This window comes from Thermobia domestica, chromosome 7 (genome assembly GCF_964235325.1).
Source record: "Thermobia domestica chromosome 7, izTheDome1.hap1.1, whole genome shotgun sequence".
Taxonomy (NCBI): domain Eukaryota; kingdom Metazoa; phylum Arthropoda; class Insecta; order Zygentoma; family Lepismatidae; genus Thermobia; species Thermobia domestica.
Window position 1 is genome coordinate 80450750 of NC_137460.1, and position 12333 is coordinate 80463082.

Below are 12333 nucleotides of genomic sequence, written 5' to 3' on the forward strand. Positions count from 1 at the left end.
TACTGTGGCCTCTAGAACTTCTTTTGTAACTACAGATGTAATATAGGACTAGTTTCCTAAACTTGTATTTATTGATAAATACTTGTAAAAGTACTGTCGTGATTATAAACTTATAAGATTACATGTTTAATCCTTTTCCAAATAACCACTCACTTAAAATTCTATTACACAATAGCTATAAGCCGATATGGATTTGCTTAAGTGTTTTTATTTACAAACCAAAAGTCACCCATAATTTATTGATTTGAACTAACATTAATCGCTGTAGAAAGCTCGAATTCGAGTGCCGTCTGCTCAATTAACTAAGTATATAAACTCCTGCAATTCGATGTTATCTATACTCTAACAACAAGACCGTAACACATATAAGCGAATACCTCTGAATTTTCCATTTGCTCAATATCATCTACATACTTCAATATTTCAATCTTCCATCCATCTCGAATCTCTCAATATTTAGAAATGTTAACACAGGCTTATACAGAACCAACAACTTATTATCAAAGTATGTTGCACAGCATCAATCATTTACTGCCTAAGTCACTCCTAACAGAGTTTCGACCTGCCATCGGGATAAAACCCCGAATAGTTGCTCGGAACTCACCTGGAGAAATAAAATATACCAGAAACAGAAATGAGATTAAGCGGAAAGGCTATTACTCACCGCAAAAAAATATGTACCAGAATTTTCTTCTACATGCAATAGGTAGTGCTTTCGGAAGATGCTACTTCCTTCATCAGCCTGTGGTACTTCAAAAAGGATAAAAAACATGAAGGGTGGTTAAAAAATGGTTAAAAGGTTAGGATATGTAAAACACAAATCTTGTCAAACACTAAAACACACGAGAATAGAGAAACTCACTGACATTGTACACTGCTGTTCACTGTTTTCTGTTCTTGCTTTCCAAATGGTGAAAGTATGTAGTGAAAAGATTACTCCAAATAATATTTATTTCTCCTCTATCCAGGTTAAGTGAGGTATCTGTCGCATGTAGAAGAAAATTCTGCTACATATTTTTTGCGGTGAGTAATAGCCTTTCCGCTTTTTCTCATTGAATATAACCACCGCTCGCAATATTGTGATAGAAATAAGATTATTTTGTTTCTGTTTCGGAAATTATCAGTAATATCCCATAATTAATTCAAGCTCCCCTTGACCCTATGAACCGATGGATTATGTTGTCGCCTCTGAATAAATCATGAGGCGACATAATTGAGAATATTTAGTTTTGTTTTACATTGTGAAACTACGGTCGACTTCCAAACTACGCGAATTTAATACTGAAACTGGAAGTAGTAAATGGTTTTCAATAACACGGTTCCTTGTATTCACTTGTGTGAAACACAAAATAGCAGTCACTTTCAGCACTTAATGTGGAAAATGTAAAAATAAATAAATAAATATTTTCAAATGAAGTCGTGTAACTTTCTAAACACCCTGTATCTTATTCCACTGCTCGAAGTTTAAATAAAAAACATCTTATTCAAGAAGTGATAATTTATTACCTAAATGTTGAATCACATACCGAATTCTAAATTAAGAACAATTCCATTATCTAGTAACTGTACCTTGAAACCTTTTACGTTACTTCCTACATCAGAAACAATGCCAGCCGCATCCTTTCCAATAATAGCAGGTAGTTCAGGTAATGCTGCATAAGCACCTTCTCGAATATAGGTGTCTACTGGATTTATTCCTGCAGCTTTAACCTCAATTAGGACCTAAAATGGAAAATCAATGAATGAAACAATTATCAGATTATAAAGTTCGATTGATATAATATAAAAACGATCCGGTCCAGTTTAGTCTAGACCAGGCATGTGCAAGTTGGAACAGAGAGAGTGGGCCAACTGTGATTTACGGGCGTCGAGGGTTGTATGAGACAATGTACAACATTTTCACAAGAATTGAATAGCCATATTCCATTAATAAAATCGTTCGTCGTACACTAATATCACAGGAACATAAAAACTGTTATAACGGTAACCAAAATGTCTACTTACTAAAGAAAAGTAATATATTTCCCATTTCAGTTGAACACTTGACCAGTCTGCCAATGTTCGGTGGTACACTCTACACTGGATGTTCCAACGCGGAGGACATTTTCAAGGCAGACATAAGTTATCCAAGAAAAACTTTCAGATTACTTTAAGAGGTTACGTAAGAAATTCATTTTCAATAACGAGTCAGGTAGGAAGGATTAAAGGGCTCAGTGGGCCGGGTGTGGCCCGAGGGCCAGCTATAGCACATGACTGGTCTAGACTTTTCTAATGAAATATGAAAACCGAAACAGACTGAATCGAAATTCGTTTTAAAATACACAGTATGGTAAAATTCTTGACGTCAAAACTTTTAAATTCTCATGAAACGTACAGAATACATTGTACCTAATACAAAAAGGTATTAATCGTCTTGTATGTCTTTGCAAACTAATGTTTTTATATTTTGAGTATATTTCTCAAACACTTCCTCAGGAATGGAAAGCAGCTTACTAATCCATAGTACAGTCAGACAAAGTACAGGTTGGAACTATCATTTTTTATACCTCCAACCTCTACTTAATATTGTTTCTGACTGTACATATGATTGTCATTAATACTGAGATATTTGAGTATAAATGATTTTCACATAGTATCACTTGGTAAGGTTCTAGAACATAGGTCCCCCTACCCATTTAGCTGTAATAAAGACAGAGAACAACGTGCCCTGCGGGGCTCTAACCCGCCTCTCTCGCTCACGCTCGCTCGGCAATACTATGTGAATTGAATATTAAGCTTTGGTACAGAAAGGAACCAACCTACCTACTAATCTGTGTGTGTGGGGGGGGGGGGACCTGTGTTTTAGAACCTTCCCGTATCACTTAAATATTCATTGACATTGCAACACATTTTGTGACACAGAAACTTGAACAACTCTGCTTTGAATTTCGGTCTGCTTTTAATATCCTTCAAGAAGGTTGACAACTTACTAGATAGTTTAGCAGATATAGGAAAGGCACTTACTTTTCAGTACTAGTTTTTTTTTTTTTTTTTTTTTTTTTTCAATATATTGTGTATGTGTTATTGTCTTGTTGTATGTCGTATGAATGTACATCATTTACACGATTAAAACGCTTAATCATTCATTTTAACACACACAGTAATTTTGTACATACTTAAACAAGGGACAGTTAAAATTTTTATTTGACTGAAAAACATTATTACAGAAGGCTTATGAAAGATTAAAAATGGTCTTTACTGCCTTCTGTAAGGGAAAAACAGTAATACTATGATAGGAAGTACCCCAGAAAATAATTTCAAAACTTACTAATAAGGAGGAACTTAGCATAATAAAATGAAAGCTAAATCATCGTAGGCAATAAGTTCGTCACATGCTTCATTATGGACACAAGATGATTTAACCTGTTTTCGGTTCCTGGGGAAAAGTATTCAAGGAAAATACGCATAGAAACATTAGCTTGCAAAGAGATATAAAAAGATCAGTACCATTTTGTATTTCATTTTAAATTCTCTTTTGTGTACTAGCTGGATAAAATGTATATAATGAATTACTTACCAGTAAACAGTGAAAATATATACAATATATATATATATATATATATATATATATATATAAAAGTATTTAAAGCGCTAAACTTTTCATCACCAAGCTGGAAAAGGGAAGAAAAAGACAAAGAACAAAAAAGTAACTGGAAAGCGTCTAGATAGAAAGTACAATCTTGGTAAGCAGAATTAAGTGGTAATGTACACACTGAAGGTAAGGAGTGTTTAATGCTGGAATATAAAACTATTCGAACAGGTGGGTGGGTTGGTAAGAGTGCAGGAGAGAGAAGAAATATCAATGAAGAGAAAAAATATAATTATATTAGAAAAATACAATTAACAAAATCAAGACATTAAGAAAATAATAATAAAAATAAAATATAAAGTTATAAAAAAGATAAATACGTATAATAGTTTCCCGGATCGATTACATTGCTATTCATACCAGAACTTCAGTAAATTTCTCGACATTAAATAAACATAAATGGTTACACTTACCCTGCAGTTCCCAATTTTCATATATGATAATAATTCCAAGATGTAACGACCATACATCAAAAATCTGCAAAGATACCTCTTCCTGACTACAAAGTTTGAAAAATTACCTATCGTATTCCTATAAAAATACATGAAGAAATTTACAAAAATAAAAGACTGGTACCTCATTATTTCCTGGTACAGGAACTGGAATAGATTCCACTTGTAGTACCTCAGGTTTTCCAAATTTATGAATCCGTACAGCTTTCATGATTGATTGCGCTAGCGTACATGAAGTTCTTTTGAAACCTACAGAAATTGAAGAAAAATTATCATGTGGATGGATACTGATCTTAAAGAATTTTATGTACGTAACTCTGTGTTAAGGAATGTATGTACCAAAGATAAACAATCTATATTTTATATTGACGTATACTGTAACATAAACAATTGGATTTTAAGCAAGAAATGTACAGATCAGCAATTACAATGCATTTAATATTAATATTTAAACTTCTAGTGTTCCTAGTTTTTTAGCCACTAAAATTTCCATAAAGAGGAGTATATCGAATAATATATCGATAATTGGATACATAATGAGGGAGGAAGACCTCCATTGAAACATACATCCAAATAATTACATATGGATCTAGGGAAGAAAAAGTACATGAAAATGAGAAGTATGGCTCAGGATAGAGAAGAGTAGAAAGCTGTCTCAAACCAACAGAAAGATTGTTGACCTGAAAAGAAGTATGTCTCTGGCAGTATTTGCAATTAACAAGATTTGTCAACATTGGAAAAGCTGAACATAACAGGAGCGACAAATAATGGTCATAAATTATTAAGGAATGTTTATAGGTGTGTGCACCTCAAATGATTTGTTTTTACACATGTGTGAGCAAACGTTCGTGTGTACTAATTCAAAATTTTAGTTGATTCTGTTCACCCATGGGAATCCTTTCTAGAATGTTTATATTTTAGTGCACCACAAGTGGCTTGTTTTAGCAGAATACGGGACAGGACGTTTGGGCGCTGCCATTTGGGCGCGGACGTTTGGGCTCCGCCGTTTGGGCGCCAGACGTTTGGGCGCAAAGCCGTTTGGGCGCCAGACGTTTGGGCGCGAGGTACATACTAAAAATCACAATTTACGACATATAAAGTAGGCTAGGCCCTGAAAATTATGAATCAAGATATATATATATATATATATATATATATATATATATATATATATATATATATATATATATATACATTTCCTCCACTTCTATCTTTATCTCACCTCATTTATTTATCTATTTTCTATCTCTATCTTATTTATTCATCTAAATTAAATAAAAAATATTTAAATAAAAATCCTGTAGTTTTATCTTTTAAAATTTGCATTTGCTGCACCATCTCGTCTAACTAAAAGCTGTGAAAGACGAGAAAGCAAAGAAAGCTTTGATTGGCTCTCTAGGACCAATCAGAATACGTTGTTCATGATAAACAGCCAATCAAAATACTTCAATTGTTTTGTTTAATTTTCGATACTTTTAATGAGGCTCCCTATATATCTGATTCGGCTTGTGCAGGATTTTAGTGTTTGTCTAGTCAGTGTGGTTTCCTCAGTCTGATTTCAGTGTGAAGTATGGAAGTGTTATCAAAAAGGGAAAGGTTTAAATTAGCAGACAACGGGTTTCAGTATGTTTTCGACAAGGACAGCGTGGATGGAACAAAAAAATTTTGGCGATGTGAAAGAAAGGCGGAAAGGTGTAAAGCTCGTGTTCACACAGACGCCAGAACTGGGCAGGTAAGTAAATGTCATTTATACATAGTTCAAGGGCATAACTCTATATTTGAATTGCAATATTAACTAATCTATCAATAAACAATAATTATATTCGTTCGTAATATTTATGGAAATAGTTTGCGACATCGGTTGAATGTAAAAAAGTGCAATGCATGTTCATCTTATTAATATTTTGAAAAGTAATATTAATTTTAAAAAATAGTTAAGTACTTCCGTTTTTCTGGCTTTGGTTTAGGCCTCGTATGGCCGCCTTTTGACAAATGTCCAGGCCAAGTAAGAACGTGAGCACTCTGGGCATCCGTCTTCTACATTTTTAACATTTTGGAATTTCAAGTTTCGTGTCCATGTTTCAGTTTTAAAAATTTGCTCACACAATTTGTTTGCTTAGGCCTGGTCTGGCCATTAAAAGTAATAAGTGGGTTGTTCCCGTCGCACGCTCCCTAAACCATTCATTATTACTGAGAAAGTAAGCCTATAGTTCGTTTTGTTTTTTTCGTTTGTGGCATTTGTTTAGGCCTGGTTTGGGTATCTTTTGACAAACGAATGCCCAAACCAGTATAACTATGGGAAACACTTAAATTTTTAAAATTCCCAATTTTAAACACACCAAATTTGTTTGCGTCTATATAGGCCTAGTTTTTGACATATTCTAAAAGAAAAATGCGTTGTCACGTTTACGCCACCAATCCAGGTTGCAGTTTTGAAAATCTGCCTGCAAGTCTTGCGTTTAAGATTTATTATTATTACTATTGAAAATTCGAACACGTGTTACATTCGAAAAAAATGAGTCTATTATGTGTGTTAGTGTACGTATCAAGCCAGTGACTTGTTACTTCAAAGGTATTGAACGCTCCTAGCGTTGTGCACTGCTCCGCTGATATATATATATATATTATTTTTTTTTTTTTCATAGGTGCTACGAAGAATGAACGATCACAACCATGATAGTGATGCTTCGGGAATTTTTGTTGCAAGAGTTCGAAATGCAATTAAACGCAGGGCAGAGACAACGATAGAACTGCCATCTCAGATTATTACAAATGAAATCCAGGAGCTTCCTGTTTCTGTCCTAGGGAAGATGCCTAATGTAGATGCCCTTAGAAAATTAGTGCAAAGGAAAAGAAGAGACGTTCACGCCGCCCCATCTCAGCCACGAAGCTTATCTGAACTCACTATTCCTCATGAATATACGCTATATCACCCTAGCCCCGGAACTTCCGAAAGCTTCTTACTCATTGATACGGGAGATGAAGATCGAATTCTTGTTTTCGGAAGAGAGACATTCTCAAACTGGCTTGGACAATGCAAAACATTTTACATGGACGGTACCTTCCGTCAAGCGCCTGCGTTGTATTCCCAAATTTTTATAGTGATGGGAGAGCGGCATGGATTTGTGCTACCAATTTTTTACTGTCTACTGCCGAATAAACAACGTCGTGTCTATGTGAAGTTGTTTTCAGCTTTAAAATCAAAATTACCAAACTTTCAGCCACAGTCCGTATCAATAGATTTTGAGATAGCTCTATTTCAAGCAGTGCAGGAAGTGTTTCCAGATGCGCAGTTATTTGGGTGTTTATTCCATCTCGCCAGAAATCTAAAAAAGAAGTTAGGATCCGAATCTCTTCTGCCACAGTACAACACCGACCCTGACTTTGCTCACAAGGCCAGAATGATAATGTCTTTGGCTTTTGTACCTATTCATGCACTGAACGAAGCTTTTGACACAGTAGCAGCCTACGTGCCTGCTGAACTGCAACCTCTAATTGACTGGTTTGAGGACAATTATTTAGGTATGAATTCATTCCTTTTCTTTTTTTTTTTTCAGCTTTTAGTATGTGGTTATTCGAATCAAAAGCTTTGGTTTACATATCATTTTCATTTAATTAATGCATATTAATTTTTATATATATATACATAATAATTAATTTTGAAAATAATTTGTAATTACGTTATTCCCACACGAGAGAATAAGTAACCAATATTTAAATAATCTGAAATATCCTCTCGTGCGCCCATACAATATACATAGATACAGTAATCAATTTCTTAACAGTTTCTAACTTCATAATTTTCACATAAATTTCCCATTGAAAACTGCTTTCTGGAGTAATTACTGCTAATTCTAATTGTTTATGACTTTGTACTAATCGATTTTTTTTCTTTTAGGCAGACTAAATCGAAATGGAACTAGAAGATCTCCAATATTTCCTGTTCACATGTGGAATGTATATGAAAGGGTCAAAGATGATCAAGCAAGGACCAACAATGTGGTAGAAGCTGCTCACCGCGCGTTGCAGTCTGAGTTGCAGATGGATCATCCTTCGATCTGGAGACTCATCGAAGCTCTGAGGAGAACGCAGAGGAAAAGAGATTTGGTGTTTGAAATAATGATGCGGGGTGAAGAGCCACCCAAAAAGAGACGGAAATACATAAAGGCCGATGACCGAATCAGAAAAATTGTAAATAATTTTGGTAATGTTGAATTCATTGAATATTTAAGAGGGTTAGCCCATAATGTCGTCATGGATTGATTTTTCGCTTGTTCGCATGTTGATCTAATTTTTGTATTATATAAGAAAACTAGGAAATGAAGAAATCAGACAAACTGTTAATAATTATATTAATGTTAATTGAAACATATTGATTTAATTTTTGTATTTTTTTTAAAAAAAAAATAGTAATTACATACTTACGAATATTAAAATTTGTTTTCTTTCGTATTACGTTTGCCTTAAGTCCAATAAGGAACTACCAATAAAAGATTTCTGCCCATTCGAGTTGAGGGAAAGATGTTAATACAGGGTGTCGAAGACATTGAGTTTAGGAACTGCAGTATGCCGTATTTCTAGTATCGCTTTTTTTAAATTAACATTCCAATATAAAAATCAAAACTTAACGCACTTTCTTTTCGTCCCAGAGTGAGCATTTAATCTACATTAAAGAAAGTGGCGAAAGGAAAAAAAAGGTGTGTGTTTTCAAAGTGAAAAATAATAGTGTACATATATTGATCATTTAGCCACTAAAAATGTTTGACATTCGCACTGATTGCATAACTACAGTAGTCGATCTGCTTTAAGTTCTTTAATGGAATAGGTCCACTATGTATGTAATGTAATAGTCAATCATATCTAGTCTGGTCTAGTTATTTTTGGCTTGAAAAATTATCAATTAAAAAGCACACTTAACTTTGGTTGAAACTTAAATTTACAAAATTTAATTGTTAATTAAGTTTTTAGAATTCTCAAATTCCAATATTTCTAGTATGTAAAACAAAATCCAGTATATTTCAAGGACTTCCACTACAGTGGACACTTTGTGATATCTTGATTCGAACCTAGGATACAGCGACTAACACAACCACTTTTTAATTTAACTCGCGCCCAAACGTCTGGCGCCCAAATGGCTTCGCGCCCAAACGTCCAGTGCCCAAACGGCGGGGCCCAAACGTCCGCGCCCAACCGGCGGCGCCCAAACGTCACGTACCCGCAGAATACGTAAATGCTTTTGTGTATATCAACTCAAAAGTTTTATACACTTTTAAGACTGTAAGTAAGGAGGAAAGTGTTATATATAATATAATTCGAAGCTTTACCTAGGGAGGGTTTGCCCAAGTGAACCCAGCCCGAAAAACCCCAGCGGGTTGGACCCACCTGAGTGTTTGAGCTTTTTGTTAGTATATTATTGGTACAACTAAGGTGATCACTTTGAAAGTTAATTTTATCAGATTTTGAATTTTCTTTGGGCGAATTATATGCTTTCACGTTAAGGTAGACAACAATATTTAACATAAGACCTTTATAAAGTTCTGAATGCACTAAATGAATGAATGAATGAATGAAAAAAAAAAAAAAAAAAAAAAAAAAAAAAAACCACACACACACAAAAACTCACCACAGCTTGAGATAATTATAGTGTAGATTATGCTTATAGCCTATTTGAAGTAAAATAAGCAATTTTATATTTCAGAAATACTTTCCGTGAATAGTGTGCTTCCTGACTCGGCACCGCCGAGGGACGTTATTCCTCATACGTTGACGGATTTAAGGTCGTAGGTGCCGGTACTAACAGTAAATATGTAAATACATTAGTAAAACTACTAGTATTATTTCTTACATTTGATGGTAACAAAAGTATTCAGTAAAATTTGGTTTTCCAACAACAACAGTTTAGTTCTGGCATTTGTTGCTACCCTTCAAATAAACATTCTATAGAATCAATACCAGCAATAGCGTAAAATTTGTCAAAATTAAGAAGCTTAATGCTCGGAGCTCCCAAGACTACATAACGCTTACTATTTTAAGTGCTGAATTCAAACTTCAGTATTAATGGAAGTTTCAATGTACAGTAAAGCAAGTTGCACTTTCAGAAAAAAACCGTCGTGAAAGAAGTGTTCGGAAAATTCCCGCACTTGAACGCACAAAGCATCGGAAGTGAATACTTCAAAAGTAAAACTATTTATTTTACGCTGGAAGATATTTAATTTCATTTATGACATTGAAACATTTACTTTATAAAATATGAATTATAGGCCTATCTTTGTGAATTGTTTTAAATTAATTTTCAGAAAAGACCCGTCTTGCAACAAGTGCTCGGGAAATTCCCGTAATTGAACACACAAAGCATCGAAAGTGAACTTCAACAATAAAACCATTTATTTTACATTGAAGAATATTTATTTCATATAAGACATTTTGATAAATTATGCCTTAAATTAATATAGCTATTTGATATTCATATTTGACGAACGTCACAGGCTCCTGGGGTGACTCGATCTACATTTGTTCGTTTGTGTGCCTGTACCACAGTGTTCAACTTTTGGTCTTTTAAATATCAGGATACAAGCTGGACACATACTAAATTTTCTGTATAGATTTTTACGGTATACCAACGTAAAATTACAAAATGGCATTTTTTTCTTTAAAAAAAATAAATAACGGGTATCCACGCTACAAAGGGCAGTCTTCGGTCTTTCAAGTTGAAATTTTCAGAGTAGAAGCACGAGAGACTAAGTTAGCTGTATATATTTTGGCGGCTTAACATTTCAAAATGGCGGCCATTATTCAAAATAGTGGGTATCCGTGCTACGGGGTGCAATTTTCGGACTCTTTTAAGTTGAAAATTTGAGGGTGGACGCACAAGACATTCTAAATTATTTTATAGATTTTTTCGGCTATCCAATAAACAATTTCAAAATGGCGGCCATTTTTTCAAAACAGCAGTGAATAGAAAATTGTTACAAGTTGTGACAATGACAATCTTGAAATGTAAATCATATTTTAACATTTTTACCCCAAAGCCATTGAAATATTTCGAAAAAAAAAAAAAAAAAAAAAAAAAAAACCCGAAAATACCTACATGGGCTCAGGTGGGTTGGGTATTTTAAAAAAATACCCGGGTTTTTCAAACCCTTCATCTAGGCCTATAATGTTCCTGTTTGTTGATTTATAATTCCATTGCTCTAGCGGGCAATTTTCATTTGAGGCGAAGGTTTACATATTTTTCTATTAAGATTTTCACATATGGTATTGTAGCTAACAATGGTACAAGGTACTATATATACAGGGTGTTAATGAACTATAACGACAAACTTTAAGAGGTGATTCCTCACATCAAAATAAGAGAAAAAGTTCATATGGACCTATGGCGAAAGGTGCATAGTTTCAGAGCTAGGGCTGTCCAAAATCGCGAAAAAAGAATTTCAAGAGGCCCTATTTCGAATTTGAGAGACTGTGGATGGTGGTACTTATCAGTGTAAAGGAAGCCTAGCATACACAATCCAAAAGTGTATATTTCATCCATTGTCAATACGTGTAAAGGTTATTCCCTACAGGGTGTAATTCTCAGATATACCCTGATTTCAAGAAGGATGCAAAGAAGGTAGGAGGTAAACCTTGACAACAACTGACATTGATGCTTGGAGGAAGGCGGAAGTGTTAGGAACCGGAAGCTGCATGTTCTTTAGTGTTTGGGATAACGTGTGATGATTTGTATTTGTCCGGTATTCACGTCTTCTTCACTTATAAGCGTGAGAGAAAACATCGCATCATGCGTTTTCCTAAGTACGAGAGATCGTGCTGCTGACGATCCTTAATACTTCCGACATCGCGCCACAGGATTCCGTGTTCACTGCTATCAAGGCTTATCGTTTGCCTACTTTGAACTAATCATAAGTCAGAGCATGTCTCAAAATTCGGTTGATGGCATGTCTGGGAATTTCACCCTGCAGGGATAATCCGTACACACATTGAACATTAATGAAATGTGCATTTTTGGATTGCGTATGCGTGACTTCCTTTACGCTGACATGGACCACCATCCACAGTCTCTCGAAATTCAAAAGAGGACCTCTTGAAATTTGGCTTTTTCGCGATTTTGGACAGCCCTAGCTCTGAAACTATGCACTTTCCGCTATAGGTCCATTTAACTTTTCTCTTATTTTGATGTGGAATCACCTTTTAAAGTTTGTCGCTATAGTTCATTAAACACCCCTGTATTTTGTTTCTTGTCTGCTAGAATGGAGA

General features: G+C 34.6%; 2 protein-coding genes across 3 annotated transcripts in view; one reads left to right on the forward strand and one right to left on the reverse strand.

Moving 5' to 3' along the window:
* Positions 1-12333, reverse strand: part of LOC145690224 (zeta-crystallin-like) — a 38806-nt gene that overhangs the window by 24966 nt on the left and 1507 nt on the right. For both annotated transcript variants that reach the window (XM_081764907.1, XM_081764906.1), the window contains exons 2-3: positions 4205-4329; positions 1570-1722 (exon numbers count right to left, since the gene is read on the reverse strand). In XM_081764907.1, the coding sequence (XP_081621033.1) occupies positions 1570-1722; positions 4205-4291 (240 nt within the window). In that variant the 5' untranslated portion in view covers positions 4292-4329. The remainder of the gene's footprint in view (positions 1-1569; positions 1723-4204; positions 4330-12333) is intronic.
* LOC145688897 (uncharacterized) lies at positions 5269-8439 on the forward strand. Its single transcript, XM_081763062.1, has 3 exons — positions 5269-5812; positions 6726-7602; positions 7979-8439. Exons 1-3 carry the CDS (start codon positions 5651-5653, stop codon positions 8341-8343), a joined length of 1404 nt encoding a protein of 467 aa, XP_081619188.1. The 5' UTR covers positions 5269-5650; the 3' UTR covers positions 8344-8439.